The sequence below is a fragment of the Rattus norvegicus genome, chromosome 13 (genome assembly GCF_036323735.1).
Source record: "Rattus norvegicus strain BN/NHsdMcwi chromosome 13, GRCr8, whole genome shotgun sequence".
Classification (NCBI taxonomy): Eukaryota; Metazoa; Chordata; class Mammalia; order Rodentia; family Muridae; genus Rattus; species Rattus norvegicus.
This window is the reverse complement of record NC_086031.1, coordinates 92,703,868-92,722,745: the sequence shown is the minus strand read 5'-3', so window position 1 is coordinate 92,722,745 and position 18,878 is coordinate 92,703,868. Positions and strand designations below refer to the sequence as shown.

At 42.8% G+C, this 18,878-nt stretch overlaps 1 protein-coding gene across 25 annotated transcripts in view; it reads right to left on the bottom strand.

Moving 5' to 3' along the window:
* Window positions 1-18,878, bottom strand: part of Efcab2 (EF-hand calcium binding domain 2) — an 86,758-nt gene that overhangs the window by 47,194 nt on the left and 20,686 nt on the right. For 8 of the 25 annotated variants that reach the window (XM_039090537.2, XM_039090534.2, XM_006250319.5 and 5 more), the window contains exon 2: window positions 6,421-6,505. The exons of 11 other annotated variants lie outside the window; for them this stretch is intronic. In XM_039090537.2, coding sequence (XP_038946465.1) covers window positions 6,421-6,505 — 85 coding nt within the window. The remainder of the gene's footprint in view (window positions 1-6,420; window positions 6,506-18,878) is intronic. 6 more of the 25 variants (XM_063272155.1, XM_039090544.2, XM_063272150.1 and 3 more) reach the window with 1 other exon arrangement.

Sequence of the window (18,878 nt, the reverse complement as noted above, 5' to 3'; positions counted from 1 at the left end):
TGGATGATGACTCCCACACAGCTGTGTAGATGGGTTCCCTCCCTAATACTTCCTCACCTATATCTTTTAGCCCTTCCCAGAAACCCTAAGGGCATATGCAATTAGGGCAGAACCACACACAACTGGTTAGGAGAGGCCTCATGACCTGCTCCCTCCTTCCATGAGAGAAGATCGTACTTCTCTAAGAGCTGACATAAGATCAACTGTAATAGCAAAAGAGCAGCCAGTTTGCTACTGAGGCACAGATGCACAGAACCAGAATAGCTGGGTGTGGCTAGAAGGGAAAAGATCAGCCCTTTGCTCCCACTATGGGAGCATGTCCTATCTTAGCCTCCAAATTCTGGAGAATCAACTGTTCTTAAAGTGGTTTAACAAAGTATGTTTAAAGTGTTGCAATCTGATGCAATCTTATAACACCTATCAAAATTCACTCCTGTTTCTTACTAGACAGTAATGCTCCTGTTGTTTAAGTGTGGCAGAAATCATTATTTCAACTCAATAGATAAGGAAAATGAATCCATCAAAAAGAGTACAATTCTGAAAATCAATGACATACTGATTTCTAGCATACTTTTATTCTATTAAATTAAAAAAGAACAAATTGCAAAAAGTGAAATTTCTTGATTACAGTTCTTTTCAAATTGAATTTGTAAACTAGCCATATAGAAAAAGTACTTTCTTGACCTTTCAGCAATTCCTTAAAAAACATATATATTTCTTGTTTTTGTTATTTATTTTTAATAATTAATTCTGGTCAGGGTAACCAAAGTTATTCTAACAACTCTCCAAAGTTCCTGTCGTCTACCAAGGTCACATAATGAGACCCTGTCTCAAAATTGTTTAATTAAAAAAAATAACAATAAGGGCTGGAGAGATGGCTCAGTGGTTAAGAGCACTGACTGCTCTTCCAGAGGTCCTGAGTTCAATTCCCAGCAACCACATGGTGACTCACAACCATCTGTAATGGAACCCAATGCCCTCTTCTGGTGTGTCTGACGACAACTACAGTGTACTCACTTATATAAAATAAATCTTAAAATAATAATAAAAGACACAGTGATATTCAAAAAAGCTGTATACAGATGGTTTAAATAGTACCTTATTCATTTGTGTTAATAATACATACACGCCATGCAACCCAGCAAACCACCAAACTGAAGGGTCAGGGAGACAGCTCAGCAGGTAAGACTGCTCACTACCAAAGTCTGACCAATATAAGTTCAATTCTTGCCTCCAAGAAATAAGGAGGAAGAACCACCTCTTGAAAGCTGTCCTCTGCTCCCCACATGTACATGTAGTAGTACACACACACACATAAACACACACACATGCACACACACTCTCTCTAGAAGAATCAGAGACATTTGCACAGAGTTAAAGATAAAGAGACTAATGAAATATTCTCTGTACCTTTAGAATTTTCTCCATGAACATTTCATCCATTCAAATACTTAACTTTCAATCTTATTAATTTCTAAACACAGACTGAGAAGCTACATATAAATGATAATATGCTATGATCTATGTTTTATATGAAGCAAAATCAAAACACCTCTAGTTAATGATATTATAAATCTGCCCAGTAGTTTTCAAGGAACTAGAGTTCAAACCCTAATTTAAAAGTGAAAGAGAAGAAGGGGGAGGGAGGGAAGGAGGGAGAGAGGGAGGGAGAGAGAGAGAGACTGTGTGTCTGTATGTCTGTGTGTTTGTGTCTGTATATGTGCACGTGCAAGTTAAGTGACAGCTTGTAGATGTTGGCTCTCTTCTATGAATCCTTGAGATCAAACTCAGGTTATCAGGTAACCACTTAGATCCATCTTACCAGCCCTAGTAATTCATTTAGAAATCTAGTATATGTCAATATAAATGACAAAAAATATAGAAAATAATGTTGCATGTCATATAGCGGGGAAATATTTGATACCGGAGACTGGAAAGATGCCTTGCTGGTTAAGAGCATTGACTGCTCTTGCAGAGGACCTGGGTTCAAGCAGCCACATGGAAGGAGGAGCATGCAATGGCTTGTGACTTGCAGGGAACGGAACACCTTCTTCTGGACTCTTCAGGGACCTACACACTAGAGAAATCTTTAAAAATATAACTTAAACTATCTTTGCTTTAATAATGCAAATAGTTTTGACTTCACAATCACATGTAGGGTATGGGGGATATATGGGGAAATCTCCAGGCCACTTGGAGAACTTCTTATACTAACAGCCCTGTAAGACGAATAAAAGGAGAGCATAAGCTCCTCACCATCATGAAGCCGGCCCTGAGGCCCAGGAAGTAAGCTTATCCCTAAGTCTGAGGAAGCAGAAGGGACCAGTTCAAAATGTTTCAGATAGTAACAAGAACCCACTGTTCGCTTAGCACTCACAGTATCAGACTTCTTTTCTATCCATTATGATAAAAATTAAAATGAAATCTATATTTCTATTAGTGCACAGCAGAGAGAAGAAGAAAGGAAAGAAGCCACCAAAACACTATCCAAGGCAGCCTAGGTCAGTCCTGAGGGAAGCCATACTTCCCCTGTGGCAGTCAATGCCCTGGCCTCCTCTTAGAGAAAAGTTTTCTTACTGTGCAGGCCCTCTTACTACCACACAAACACTTTTTTGGGTTTTGGGGAGTGGTTTTTGTGTTCTTTGTGTTTGTTTGTTTTAACCAAGTTCTTACTTTCTTGTCCAGGCTGGTCTTGAACTGGTGGTTTTCCTCCTGCCTCAGCCTCCCTAGGGCTGGGATTATGGGCATAAACCACTTCTCTACACCCTTCAGTCTACTAAAATACTGCCTTCACTCCTCAACTGTTTGAAGAGTAATAACGCATTTTATAAATTGATAGCTCTTAATGAAATATTGAGCTTCAACATAATGCAATAGATCAGAAGCCAGTCGAAACTGGATCCAGACAAAAGTGAGCATGCTATACAGTAGGCCTAATAATTCGAATAGTAAATATAAACTGTTTAGTAGGTTAAAAATAAGCATCTATCTAGACTTTGCCTTTTAATAATAAGCTATAATAAATTCCAGACCAATCAACTGCATTTATAAATGGAGAGAGTTGGTCCTGCTCATCCCAGCACTCCGAGGGCCTTCCTTGAGGCTGGTGTGCAGGCAACTTGGAAAATGCTGAACAAACAGTGAAAACCATCTTCCAGCTTGACTGCTCATCATTATGCAACCCTGGGCAAAGGCTTTTTGTGTCTCTGTTCTTCCCATCCAATTCACAAAGGTCAGTTCAATGACACCAGCAGCCTGAGGACACAGCTCCACGTAACTCTGTATAAGGAGGCAGGCATAGCCACATACGCTCCTGGGAGCCCAGCACTGTGAGGCTGAGTCAAGAAGACTAAGGTGAATTTGAGCCCAGCCTAAGTTACATGGTTACTTGAAGGACAGCCTGCACTACAGAGTAAGACTGTGTCAAAATGAAAAACAGAATTAGCATAAGGAATCAAGTTTAAAAGGCTGCAGTCATCCATGTTACTATTCAAATATGCTTAGCATTAATATTTTAGTGCCAGAAACAATGCCTATTCTCTTAGTAACCATCTTTGTTTAATAAAGTAGACTACATTATAAGATCATGCTTTTTCCCTCAGGGCCTCAGTAAAATTATTTTATTTTTAAATGGGGAAAAGTTGCAGCCCATAAACACATCTCTTCTTTCTAAATTGGCCCTCTTATCAAAAAGGTCTGGTGCATCCCTGCTGCATGGGACGTGGGGGCTCCTTTCACTCTCACTATCAAGAAAACGGAAGGCAGGAGACCAGCCCAGAGATCGGTGGGGGGCTGGGACGGGAGGACAGGACGTGCTCCCAATCGCAGCCAGAGACTTGGAGCTGGAAAAGCCCTGGTGTGGCACTGAGCAAAGCATAGACTTGTCACCTGTCTTCAAAACCAGAGATGCCAAACCTTCTCACACTGCTAAAAGCATCAACATGAGGTGATGGACACAAAACTCCCAGATGTCAACTCAGGACAGCTGGACTGCCAGAGAGCAAAACTTAAGCAAGTGCTTTTCTCTCTTCCCCTTTGTCTCACAAAGCTGTGGTAGGCCTGGGGTGTAACTCAGCAGGACAATCCAACCCCAGAAACCACAACCAAACAGACACATGTAAAGCTACTCCCTCCCTGACTTTTCTAACAGTACTTCTCTCCTGGCCCAGAAGAGAACCCATTCAGATTCGAGGAGAGCTCAGTGGACAAGAACTTGTCCATCATGTATCTAGTCTGTCTAATTGCAAACTCCTGCTGCGAGCTCCACGCTCTCACCAAACCCTGGAACCAGCACCATGCCTGCCCACTCATTTTCCCAAAGGACACACAGATGAGGCTCAGTACTCTGTGGTGAGTCCTTCCCACAGAATGAACTGTGACAGAGCTACTGGGAGGAGCACAGTACTGCCCTGCCACCCTGTAAGTTCCCGTCACACTCCCACTGCAATGGCTGAACCTGGACTCACTCTGCCCACGATGGTTAACCTCAATTATCATCTTGATAGGATCTAGAATCAACTAAGAGACAAGGGTCTGGGCATGCTGTGGGATAAGATAAAGTCAGCTTCTGGGCATGACTGTGAAGGCTAACCGGGGCAGGGAAATTCTACAGGCTGGCTTCCAGGACTGGCCAGAAAGTGAGCTGAGCTTCATACTTCTCTCTCTGCTTCCTGACTATGGATATAATGTGAGCAGCTACCTCAAGCTCTTGCTGCCATGACACCCCTGCTGTGACAGGTTGTACTCTCCAACTCTGAAGCAAACAACCCCTCCCTTTCCTGAGCAGCTTGTGTCAGGTACTGTGTCAGCAAGACAAGTAACTAGACCAGCCCACTACAAGCAAGGGCTAGAGGACAAATTCAATTCTATCTTCCACCTTGTCTGTCACCACACGTTTATACACAAAACTAGAGTACGAAACAAAACTTCACAATGTCCTGTTATGTTAATATGAAGTCATGAACTTGCTCTCATCTCAGACCCTCAGGTATGAGAAAGTAAACGATGCCTATAGTTACAACCTTTGAGTAAGCTCTCATATTGTTCATTCAGTTTGGCTCAAGTCTGAAGCACTGGGGCCCCAGCTAGGACAGGAAGTGACGGATGGCCTGGTTTATAAACGTTCTTTGATGTACTTTAGACTGCTCCCACTGCTCTGCTGGCCTTAGTACCAGAAGCTCTTGAGACTATGAACCCATGAAATAACCCTCACTTCGCCTGGCCTGGGAGAATGGACTCCTGGCTCTCCTGTGCTGTATTCGGCACAAATTCCACAGCTTCTATTAGTCTCCTCTGTGAGTTCATCTACCTTTCCCAAACCCCAAAATACATGGCCAAGGCTGCCTTCAAATTCATGCGTTTCCTGGCTCTAGCCCAAGTGCGGACCTGCAGGTGGGCGCCACACCTGTACTCTGCCCAGGCTGCCCACGGTACCATGTCTTTCCACTGCTCATGCTCTGTTTAGCCCACTTTTGCTTACTTGAGGAGTACGTTATTTTATAAACATAACTATTCTTTGTAACATGTAGTTTGATAATACACATCTATGTACTTTGATATTGTTTTTTAATTGTGTGTGTGTATGTGTAGAATCTGTGGTGTGTCTGTGTGTGTGTACAAATGCACATGCAGTCAGGGGTCAAGAGAAGACACCAGGTCTCCTTTTTTTTTTTTAAGATTTATTCATTTATTATATATAGGTACACTGTAGCTGTCTTCAGACACACCAGAAGAGGGCATCAGATCTCTTTACAGATGATTGTGAGCCACCATGCGGGTGCTGGGAATTGAACTCAGGACCTCTGGAAGAGCAGTTGGGGCTCTTAACTGCTGAGCCATCTCTCCAGCCCCAGGTCTCTTCTTCTTAGATTTCTTTATTCCCTTGATGCAGGGTTGCCTGAAGCTTGCTGTTCAGCTAGACTGGCTGACCAGGGACTCCTGGGATCTGCCTGTCTCTGCCCTCCAATGCTGGGGTCGGGGGTATGTGATCATGCAGCTTTACGTCAGCAATATGGATCCAAACGAGCTCTCAGGCCTGTATGGCAAGCACTCTGACAAACTGAGCCGTCACCCCAGCCCATATTTGTATATTTTAAAATGCACTCACTCAATTCACTCACTAAACAGAGACTTACTGAGTACCAAACATGTGGCATCACTAAAGCTATAATGAAGTTCATCTTACTCAGTTCACAGTGTATGGGTTGGACTAGACAATGAAAATACAGTCTCTCCACTAGACTACAAAGAATAGGAAACATAATTTATCTTGAAGTGGTAGTTAGCATAAACACAGAGTATAAGAAAATAAATAAATACCACACTAAGCTTAGTATAGTGCAAAAAAAAAAAGGAGAGAACACCCCTTCTGTTTATGAACTGTATCACAATTTAGAACCATAACAGTGAATGTTTCCAAACCTCACATCTACTGTATTATTCGATTCATGGTCAAACACTTCAAACGCCTCTTTGATCTTCTTATGAAGTTCTGCCACTATTGCCTCTGCAAAAGACAAAGAAACAAAATCACTTGAAACAAACGAAAATCTCAGTAACCTAACTAGAAATCTTCTGGGGGTTTCCTGGTTGTTTTCTCCGACCATCCATCCATCTGTCCATTTTGAGGCAGGTCACACTATCTCCATATGTAGACCAAGCTGTCTTTCAAGCTCAATGCCGAGACTCTAGGCACGCGCCATCATACAGGGCTAAAGCAGAAAGCGAACTGAGGAAGAACCTGAAAGAGTGGTTCTTGGTCTCCCTTATAAAGCATATGCCATGTTAGCTCCCTGAGGAAGTGCAAAGAACAGATCTGACAGAGGCAAGTCAGGGGTGGAAGGGCTGCGCTGGCACAGCCCAGAGCTGAGGAAGTCATGGCTCCGAACACTTTTTTCTGAGGTATAACAATAAATTTACTTCAGTTTCCATGGGGGGGGGCGTGAGTGAACGTGAGTATGAGGCATATAAACACCCTGTGCGTCCTTTGGGGAGCTTTAACCAAGTGTGGGTTAAATCCCACCTCTGTGGAATGGTGAGCAGGCAGCAGGTTACTGAGAACTCACTAGGCCCCACACATTCAAGGTCATAGCTAAGAGCCAAACAGATAAAATTCTTGCCTCACAGCTATTTTTATTGGAAAGAGATACAAATGTCTACATATTTGCCAACATATACAGTAGGTTACATGACCTTAAACACAGGGGGGGAAGGGGGGAGTAAGAGATGTGAAGAGTCCCAATGAAAATGCTCATCTCAGTGACAAGGTGACAGAGACAGAGCTGGCAGACAGGAAGAGCCAATCTGTAAATATCTCCAGAAAGTTTCAGGCAGAAAGAACAGACAGCACAGAACACAGGCTAAAGATCAGACGGTTGTGAGCTGTGGGGTCGGGTGCTGAATCCTTTAAGGATTTTGAACTTTCCTCTGAATGCACTGAAAAATGACTGGAAGGTTCCAGGCATTATGGTAACCTGCTCTTCTCTTCACCTGTCACTGTGTTGAGAAGACACTGGAAAGGGAAAGTTCACAGAGACAAGTGCAGAGGTGGCTGCAGTATCTCTTTCAATTATGGGCAGTGGCTGAGCCCAGAAGGGGTACGGTGGACATAGAAAGAAATGATAGGTCTTGGTAACACTCTGACAGCAGTTTCACTAAGATGTGCTGACAGAATTGATACTAGGAGCAGGGACGGGGAAAGACTGACTTCAAAATGTTTTGATGAGTAAACGAAGGGGCAACTAGATACACAGCTCAGTGACAGAGGACAAACGGAGCCTAGGCCCCTCACAAAGGGAGCATCATCAAGTCTCAAGTGTTCACACTAACACAGCTATGTAATTAGGTCTCAGTTTGTACAGCAATGCGTACAACAGGACACCCAGAAAGGAGAAGACTAAGGTATGAACATAGTTTATCACAAATATAAAACCACCAAATATGGGATGAGACCTCATACCAGCCCCCCACCCCACCTTAGGTAGAGGCCACAGGAAGGAATAATAATTTAAAAGTCAAAAGAAAGAGTGGGAAATGTGGGCTGGAGAGATGGCTCAGCGGTTAAGAGCACTGACTGCTCTTTCAGAGGTCCTGAGTTCAATTCCCAGCAACCACATGGTGGCTCACAACCATGTTATGGGATCTGATGCCCTCTGCTGGTGTGTGTGAAGACAGAGACAGTGCACTCCTGTATAATGAAAGTGGGGATGTTTCTAATACTCATTCTCCTTATTCTAATGCAACCACTAATCCTGCTGACGTATCTTCCTGCAGGTTGTCTTTGTCCATGCCCTTTTGTGCGTGGCGTTTCATCCTCACCATTCATTCACTGAGTGTCATTGGGTAAGTAGTGGTGTCTGTTTCCAGCTCATTCTTAGAACCAGAGAAACCAAGGTTCAGTGAGCAACTCACCCAAGGTCAGAATTCATTAAGGGGCTGAGCTGGATGGAACCCAGGTCTTTCCAACTCGAATCCTGTTCCTTGTCAATCTCACCCCATCTGACTATTAGCATTCACACATAAGAACTATAACCTGTAGTTCCTTCAGTTAAATGCACTTTGCCAGATTTTAGCATAATCTTCCATCTTTAGCAGCGTACGAGGAATACAACAGAATTTATTAATATAATTAAATTTTACTATAACATGGCAATAAAAAGCTTGGTAATTTTATAAACAAAACATGAATGTTGCTTCATTATTTAAATTTACATTTCTCTGATTACTTGTGCTCACTAATGCTCCCTCCATGTGTTTGTCACCTGTTTTCAGTTATTAATCATCGAGTTCTTTACTCAGTCCCTACCAGGATTTTCTATTATTGCTTATTGTTTATGTGAGCTCCTTGGAAAGCAACCTCAGCCCCTGTCAAAAGCGCTTCGAACAACCTTCAAGGTCACTTGTTTAGTTTGGTTTTGTAAAACGGGAGTACATGCTCTTTCTGGACATCAAAACTGTCCATACCCAGAAGCAGGGCAAAGAATATGGGAGAGTTTAAATTAGCTTAAAATCACCTAAAAATCTCTACCTTCTCTACCCAGAACTAGTTACTCTTGACATTGGGCTTTAACCTTTCACTCAAAAGTAACTTGCAAGTATCCTTCCTTCTCAAAGTTATTACGGGCTGGAGAAATGGCTCAGTGGTTAAGAGCACTGATTGCTCTTCCAGAGGTCCTGAGTTCAAATTCCAGAAACAACATGGAGAGTTACAACTATCTGTAATGAACCACTCTTCTGGTGTGGCTGAGGACAGCTACAGTGTGTACTCAGATACATAAAATAAACAATTCTAAAAGAAAAAAAAAGAAAAAAGTTATTACATTATATATCTTTGTGACTGCTTGATATTCAAATAGAGGTCTTTAGCAAAATTAGTTAGACCCACCCCCCACCCCCTAATTGTGGGTCTTAGGACTTTCATTGTTAGAATAACATCTTTAGTGAACATTCTAGTCCTGCTCACTTTGTGCATTTGTAGTCCACCTCAGTGGAATTCCATGGTGGAGGAGGCTGGGGAGGTGGATGACTTAGACTGGAAAGTGTTCACTGAAGACCTGAGTTCTATCCCCAGAACCCATATAAAAGCTCAGGCCGTCACCAGTGCTTCTGTTCTCAGGGCTGTGGAGGCAGAGAAAGGATTCTTGCTCACCAGCAGTCTAGCTGCATCAGTGAGCGACAAGCTCAGAAAAAGTGGACAGCAATGGAGGAAGACGCCTAATGTTGACTCATGACCCCACACACACTGAAAGAGAGGGGGAAGGGAAGGAGGGAGGGGGGAGGGAGGAGGGAGGGAGGAGGAAGGGAGGAGGGAGGGAGGGAGAAGGGAGAGAGAAATTGGTGTAGTTACATAAAATATGAGAAAGGTGTTATTACTTAAACAAGCTCTCATGTGTGTCCCCGGTGACCTGAAACTGACTGGCTAGCAGAGCATGACTTTGAACTTCTGATCCTCCTTCCACCGCCTCCTGAGTGCAGGGAGTGGATGCACGTGCCACCACTCTGCTTCTACAGTACAGGTATCTGCTCCAGCACTTCATGCATGCTAGGTGCATACTCTGCCAACTAACCTCAACCCTAGCCCCAGGAAAGCTTCTATGACTTCAGTAATGACCATGAGAAATCTGAGAGAGCACACCCTTGCCATGCTGGATGAAACTCAGGAAGCTACTGGAGAAATGGGCTGATGTTCCAGAAACCCAAAGGGCTGGCATTCATCTTAAAGAACAACCGGTTGGGACTGAGGGGCTGGTGGCTTTTGAGGTAGTAACTTATGATCACACAGAGCAGCCACTTCTGTCCCTGGGGAGCTGCAGTGCCCTCTGAGCAGCGGCCAAGCTCGCTGTGTGGCTCTGATAGCATGGACGTGTGTCCAGACTAAATCTTTATTAGTACTTTGATAGGAGGCATTGTTTTCAGACAAGTCCTCATTACACGGCACATGAGGTCTGTACTCAAACCCCACTGGCCTCAGTCTCCTGATTGCTAGGATTACAGGCTGGGGCTACCACACCACCCTTGGCGTTCTTGTGAAGTATTTAATATAAGAAAGTTCAGCTGAGTGAATAAACTATAATAGTAGAAAAATGTTATGTTATAGTTGTCAGTTACAAATTTATAACTTTAATAATTGCTACTTTAATGTTTTCAAAAATGCCTTCCATTTTTAGGTGAAGTTTCTCATTAGTAGAATACTATCAAAAACTGATCTATACAAATAAATTTATCAAGAATTGAATCTCCAGCCAGGTAGCATGGTCCACCCTTTAATCCCAGCACTTGGGGGGCAGAGGCAGACAGATCTCCACTTGAAGTCAGCCTGCTCTACAAAGTGAGTTCCAGGACACCCAAGGCTAAATAAGCCTTGTCCCAAGAGGAAAAAATCGGATTTCAACCATGGGTAGTTGCACACATTCCTATCCCAGCACTCAGGACATGGATGCAAGGAGAACAAGAGTTCAAGGTCCTCCTCAGCTGAACAGTGAGGGCTTATCTTTTAAAATGTAGTTAAAATTATTTTATTTTTATTAAGTATGGGGACATGTACACATATAGTACAGGTGACCACAGAAGGTCTCTAATCTGGAGCTCAAGTTACAGATAGTTGTGAATGATCTAAAGTGGGTGTTGGTAATCAAAGTCGGGTCCTCTGAAAGAGCAGCAAATGCTCTTAATCACTGACCCATCTTTCTAGCCTAGAAAATAAACTTTAAAATATAAGTAAAAGGAGTTCAATGTTTTAGATGTTGTAGCCAATGGGGAGGTCTTAATTCCAGGCCTGTCTCAGCTACGCTGTGAAACCCTGCCTCAATAACTAAGGAGGGCTGGTAGGACAGCTCAGTGGGTGAAGGTGCTTACCAGGGAAGGCTGACAGCCTGAGTTCTGACTCCCAGAGTTGTCTTCTAGCCTCTCCACATATACCATAGCACACACCTCAATAATAATAACAATGACAATAAAGACAGGGCGATAATAGGCTTGCCTAGCATATGCAAAGCAATGAAAGTTTATCTCCACCACTACTTCACAAAAAGTTATCGAGCCACTTATTAACTTTCCAAACCTCTTCTAGCTATTATTCCGGTATACTATCCAATACATTTTTCACGATTATGCTTTGAGTGATAAACCATTCGTGGCCCAGAGGTCACCTTAAACTTTTCATTGTCCTATGGCTCAACTATCTCAGGACTCCAGACTCACCTCCGGGCCTTTTACCTGTGGTCGCCTTTCCCATGCTACTCCTCAAATAACTACAAGCTCTATTCTGCTCCCCAGTGCTACTAGTAACCACCTACTCATAGCTCAGACATAGAGGAAAGCTGAAAGCTCAGTAGCAGCCCTGTGCCCAGCACCTGGACAGAGGACTGTTCAGACTGCATGCTTTTCTATCCTCCCTATGTAAGTGCAGGCACAATGACACTACCCCTGAATACTGTAACATGCATCTCCTAAAAATAAGGACAATCTCCTATATAATCTCAAGCTATTTTAATATCCTCAAAAATAACCAAATTCACTACAATCATCTCGTGTCTGTTCCATATTCAAATGTCTCCATCTGTCCCCAAATGTCTTTGCCACTTCCTTCCACCTAAAATTTCATAAAAGTTTATGTTCTGTTTAATGTGTATGTATGTGTGTTGTCAAGATGTTCTATACAATGGCTTATTTAATGTTCCTTGTAACCTGGACTTCACTGATTGGTGGCTTTCCTTCCATTCCTGACCCATACAAGTCCATCCTTTCAGGGATGCCACCCACAGTTTCTCATTGCTGTCAGATGATTCCTGATCTCTCTGTGTCTCTCTCTGCCTCTCTCTGCCTCTCTCTGTGTCTCTCTCGGTCTCTCTGTCTGTCTGTCTGTCTGTCTGTCTGTCTCTCTCTCTCTCTCCCTCCCTCCCTCCCTCCCTCCTCCCCTTCCCCACCCCCCCACCAAGTGTATCACTCCAACTGGCTCAGGTCAGCACCAGGCATGTCAGAAGTTCTACCCACAATGCCTGCCTTCCCCTTCCCTCTGCACTGCCACCGTCTGGGTGTAGGCTCGTCACTTCTGAATGGAGGAACGTCATCTCCTGCCTCTCTGCCCTTAGCTTCCTTTCCTATTCCATTCTGCAAACCACACTCACTTTTTGCTTGGGTGATTTTTTTTTCTACTTGAAAAAGTATTTTTGTTTTGTTTTGTTTTGTTTTTCTGGTGAGGGAGCTAGAGTCTGGAGCCTTGTACAAGCGGTGTATGCATTCTACCACAGAGCTCTAGCCCCAGCACGAGGGTGATCTTTCTAAAATGTGCGTTTAATCCTACAGCCTTCTGCTTCCTAATCCTTCAACAGTCTCCTCACCCCATCCCTGCAAGCCTCCTTAACTGGACACACAAAGGCCTTTATGAACCAGGCCTCAGTCTGTCATATATATATATATATATATATATATATATATATATATATATATATATTTCCCTTTTTAAATTTATTTTTGAGGCAGAGTCTTTACAAAGCCCAGGCTGCTCTCAGACTCATTATGTAACTCAGGACAGCCTCCTGTTTCAGCTTCCTATGCTGGGATTATAGGTATGTGCACCATGCCCAAATTTCCGAATACATTGTTTTAAACTCTTACGATTCAACATGAAAATAGTCTGATCTTAAAATGGGCAATGGACTTGAATAAATATTTCTAAAAAAAATACAAATAACTAATCAGAACATGCTTAGGTGCTCTATACTGTTGGCCATTAGGAAAATGTTAATCAGAGGTATGGTGAGAGCACTTCGCACCAATTAGGATGCCATAAAAAAATCAAGTTACTATGTTTGATCTCTGGTCTCCTCTAAAATTCATGTTGGAAGTTAACTGCTACTGCTAGTGTTAAGAGTCAGGACCTTTAAGAGGTGACCAGCCATTTTGCCTGTATTCTCCAGAATGAGTCAGTGTACTTACTACAGAAACCGAGAGAATTCAGCCTCCATGCTGGCTAGTTTTGTATCAAGTTAATACAAGTTTGAGTCATATAGGGAGAGGGAACTTCAATTGAGAAAATGCCCCCATCTTGACCTGTGGGCAGTGCCACCCCTAGCGGCTCTAGGTGCTATAAGGAAGCTAGCTGAGCAAGCCACGAGGAACATACCTTTGACTTCTCTTTACGTCCGTCCCTCCAGGTTTCTGCCTTGAGTTTCTGTCCTGATTTTCCATCATGATGGACTGTGATCAAGTCATGTAAGCTGAAATAAACCTTTTCCTCCTGAGTTGCTTTTGGCCATGTTTTACCACAGCAACAGAAACCCTAAGCCATAAATTAGTCCCAGGGATGTATCATGTGACAGGGCTGACCATGTGTTCTGGGAAGGACCACGTAGTGTGTGGACTTTGGGCTGGAAACCCACTGAATACTCAGAACCTAGGCTGTTCTTGGGAACTTAGAAGATAATGCTGTGTACATAACAGAGGCCTGGCTTGTGAAGCTCCAGGGTGAAGTCGTGTTGTTGTTGTTGTTGTCGTTGTTGTTGTGGTTGTTGTTTGGAGGGAAAGGGACACACTTTAATCCCAGCATTCAGGAGGCAGAAGCAGGCAGATCTCTGAAGTAAGCTACTTCAGGATTCAGGACAGCCAGGGCTAAGCAAAGAAACCCTGTCTCCAAAACAAACAGCAAGAAGGAGGCAGGAGAGCAGCTGAGTCTTGTCACTGTGGGAGGTGGGGGTGGGGGGATGAGGGGCATTGGTGAAGGTGCAGTCTCAATTGCAGTTGAAAGATTTTTTTTTCCCACATTTTAAAAAGTCTTAATTGGGCTGGAGAGATGGCTCAGCGGTTAAGAGCACTGACTGCTCTTCCTAGAGGTCCTGAGTTCAAATCCCAGCAACCACATAGTAGCTCACAACCATCTGTAATGGAATCTGATGCCCTCTTCTGGTGTGTCTGAAGACAGCGACAGTGTACTTATATGTAATAAATTAATAAATCTTTTTTTAAAAAGTCTTAATTTTTAAGTATTTGAATTTTTTAAAAACGAACTTTTAAAAGTTGGACTGGTTTATATTGTTATGTTAATATCAACACGTTCTCTTAAGGACAAATGGGAAGGGAAAGATTGAATAGTGGTGTATATTTATGTCAGGTTACCAAGGGGTCAATTGTTGGCTAGTTTTATGTCAACATAACACAAACTAGTGTCATTTGGGAAGCAGGAACTTCAAGTGAGAAAATGCCACCAGACTGACCTGCAGACAAACCTGTGGGACTTTTTCTTGATGGATGACTGAAGTGGGAGGGCCCAGCATATTGTAGGTGGTGCTGTCCCTAGGCTGGTGGTCTTGGGGTCCATAAGAAAGCAGGCTGAACAAGCCAGTAAACAGTGCCCCTCCATGGTGTCTGCGTCAGTTCCTGTTTCCAGGTTCCTGCCCTATTTGAATTTCTGTCCTAACTTCCCTTTGGGGACTGTGACTGGGATATGGAAGGTGAAGTAAACCCTTTCCTCCCCAAGCCACTTTTGATCTCGATGTTTAATCACAGCAACCGTGACCCTAACTAAGACAGCCTTCTTCCCTTCTCTTCTTTCTCTCATCCCTTTCTTCTTCCTTTTTTTTTTCTTTTCTTTTTTTCGGGGCTGGGGACCGAACCCAGGGCCTTGCGCTTGCTAGGCAAGCGCTCTACCACTGAGCTAAATCCCCAACCCCTCTTCTTCCTTTCTTGTTGTCTATCATGGACTGCAGAGCAAGAAGGCTTTTGTCACATGGTCATTTGATCCTCAACTATCCAATCCTGACAGAAATAAACTCCAGTTCTTTATAAGGTAGCCAGTGTTTTGTTGTAGGAGCACAGACAAATAAAATAGACTATGTGATGTAGGCAATTAAATCCTTGTGAATGCTTCCGGGAATATAAAATGGTACAGATACTATTTATAAAAACAATATGGCAACTCCTCAAGAATGTAAACATTTTGCTTCCATTGCTCCAACAATTCTGAGTCAAAATCAGGGATTAGAATTTCCAACAGTGAAAAGACAGAATCAATCCAAGTACTCAGTCGAATGTGTAAACAAAATGGGGTATACACATACAATGAAGTATTATTCAGTCTAAAAAGGGAGGAGGCTTTGAACCTTGAAGACCATTTGTTGAGGGATGGTTTTGTGCACCATGTAGTGGTGTAGTGAGATGTCAATTGCTGTGCCCAGAGAGTTTGGTTACAGTCCTGACATTGGCACTGTCAACTATTTAGAGCATCAATGATGTGTAAAAGTTACTTTCCATCACCTCTGATTGGTTAATAAAGAACTAATTCAGCCTATGGCTGGGCAGAAGAGAATAGGGCGGGACTTCCAATCCCAGTAGTGGGGGAGGGGTCACTGGCAAAAAAGAGAGAAGAAGAGTGGAGAAGAGGAGGCGGACCAGGAGGATTTACCTTGAGTGTGCATGAGAGAGCAGCCATGAGGACACACATGGAACAGAGCAAGGGAAAGACTCAGATTCAGGTAAAGGACCACATGGCTGGGAAAATAGGCAGTGAGATGGTTACAGTAGATGAGTGTCTGTCCAGCATGGTACCTGTAGCTTGTTAATAAATGTATTAGGTCTCCTTTCATTTATTGGGAAGCTAAAGTGGACTAGAATGAGCATAGAAAAGGGGACAAAGAAAACTTCCCCAGAATTACATTTACAACCATTACTCTCAGTGATGGTACAAGCTAAACAGGAAAGGACAATAGTACTGTATGAGACTTACGGGAGGTCTATCAAACTTCCTAGGACAGAAGACAGAGCAATGGCTGACCAGAGCTGGAAGAGGAAGAAATGGGGATTAGGTGGGATGAGGAAGTGTACAGAATGGACAGTGGGTGAGGATGCACAGCATTCTGAATGCATTTAGTAACACCGAATTGTATACTTAGAAATAGGTGGCATGGCTTGAAAGGGCCTAATTTAAATAAAGGTTAAAAAGAATTAACCATTGTGATTTCCTAAAGATTCTAAAACTGACAGTGATAACAGCTGTATATACTTATGAATATACAAAAAACTGAATTAAGCAATTCAGGAAGTGAACTGAATGCTAAAGAGACTGCAGCTTAGTAAAACTGTTGTTTAAAAGAGAAAGAAGGATACATTGTAATTCTTTGATTCACAGAGAATACAAATATAGAGGAAAGCGTTTCTATTATTCTAATAAATAGAGCATGTTTTACACAGACAAAAATGAATAATTAAAAATAAAAATGCAAACGACTTAATGCAATTTTTCTCCTAGAAAACCCCCAGCAATAGATTTACATTTTAATTAAGGCAATCCATTTTATTGTGGCAGTATATGTACTGGCAAGCATCAAACCCATGTATCCTCACAAAAGGGATTTTCTTTGGCAATATCTTAACAGCCTAAGGGTAAATTTCCTGACATCTACTTCCCCTCCAAGTGATTCCAATATGAAAATGTTTGCTTAAAATTCTGAAATAAAATAATGTTTGCTTTAAAATATTAGTTCTAGCCCAAAACTTCCCAACTCAAGGATAAGTCCCTTTCTCAGTGGTTATATAATGATTGATCAGATAATCTGTATGCACGACAGTAATTAATGGTAGAACTACTTTTTAAAAGCATTTGTACAGGGCCAGAGAGAGGTGCATCAGGTAAAGGGTGTCTGTGGCCAAGCGTAACCTGTTTCCAGGACTCTCATGAACCAACGAACTCCAGCAAGTTGTTCTCTAACTGCTACATGACCACTCCACAAACAAATAAACGTAAAAAGTATCCTAGTCTAGACATGTTGCCATTGTTTCATACCTGTCTGTCCTGTGCTAGCAATTTCCATGAAGCTAAAAATATTAACCATGGGTAAAAATCTTCTTTAGGACAGTCTAACAAGAGGGAGATGGCTCAGTGGTTAAGGGAACATAGGTGGCTCACAACCACCTACACCTCCAGCTCCTCTGGCACCTATACACACACAACCACACACACTCACACACACACACACATACACACAACCACACACACAGCCACACACATACACACACATACAGACACACACACACATGCACACACACACACAACCACACACATGCACACACACATACACACAACCACACACACACACAGACAGCCACACATACACACACACAACCACACACATACAGACACACACACACATGCACACACAGACAGCCACACACAACCACACACACACACACAGACAGCCACACACATACACACACACAACCACACACATACAGACACACACACACAACCACACACACACAACCACACACATTACCACACACATAACCACACACACACACATGCACACACAGACAGCCACACACAACTACACACATTACCACACACATAACCACACACACACACATGCACACACAGACAGCCACACACAACCACACACACACACAACCACACACACACAGCCACACACACACAACCACACACATAAACACACACAACCACACACATAAACACACACAACCACACACACACACACACACACACACACACACACACACACAGACATACATACATTAATTAAACTTGGAAGTGCATGACTTCCAAGAGCATGCATGCACACAGGTCTGGCATATGCTTGCAAAGACATATACACACAAATAAGAATAAGTCATTTAAAAATAAGTCAAAAGTAAATAATTCAAACAGCCTACGACAGGGTTCTTATCTATCTATAATTAAGCAGTAAACTGAAAGAAGCAGGTCTTTCTTTCTAACATGGAGAGAAGCCACACACCACACAGCAGCCAAATCCCCACTGCATATGTCCAAGGTCTTTAGTTTAACATACAATCATATCTACACTTAACAGTGCATACATACTCTCCCAGACAGCCTATGAAGAAAAGCTGGAGACAGAATTGCTTGGGTCCACTGTTAGAAGCTAGCCTAGGCAACATGGTAAGAGCATGTATGAGGGAAAACATAGCATGTATGATGCACTGTCAACAGTGAATGTGGTACAGAACTAACACCAAACCTTCATAAACTCTTCCAAAACCAGAATCTACAGAAACTCCTCCCCACTCAATGAGGGCTAAAACAGACTTGATTTAAGCATTTTTCCTTTTCATTTTTTTCTCTTTTCTTTTTAAAATGACTTATTTTTATTTTATGTGCATTGGTGTCCTGCTTGCTTGTATGTATGTGACGGTGTCAAATCTTCTGGACTGGAGGTATAGACAATTGTGAGCTGGCGTGTGGGTGCTGGGAATTGAACCCGAGTCCTTCGGAAAGCAGCCAGTGTTCTTAGCCACTAAACCAACTCTCCAGCCCTTTCTCTTTTCTTAGATGTGATCACCCTATGTGGTCCAAGTTGGTCACAAACTCCTAGGCTCACGTGATGCTCCCATCTTATCAAGTACATGAGCATACA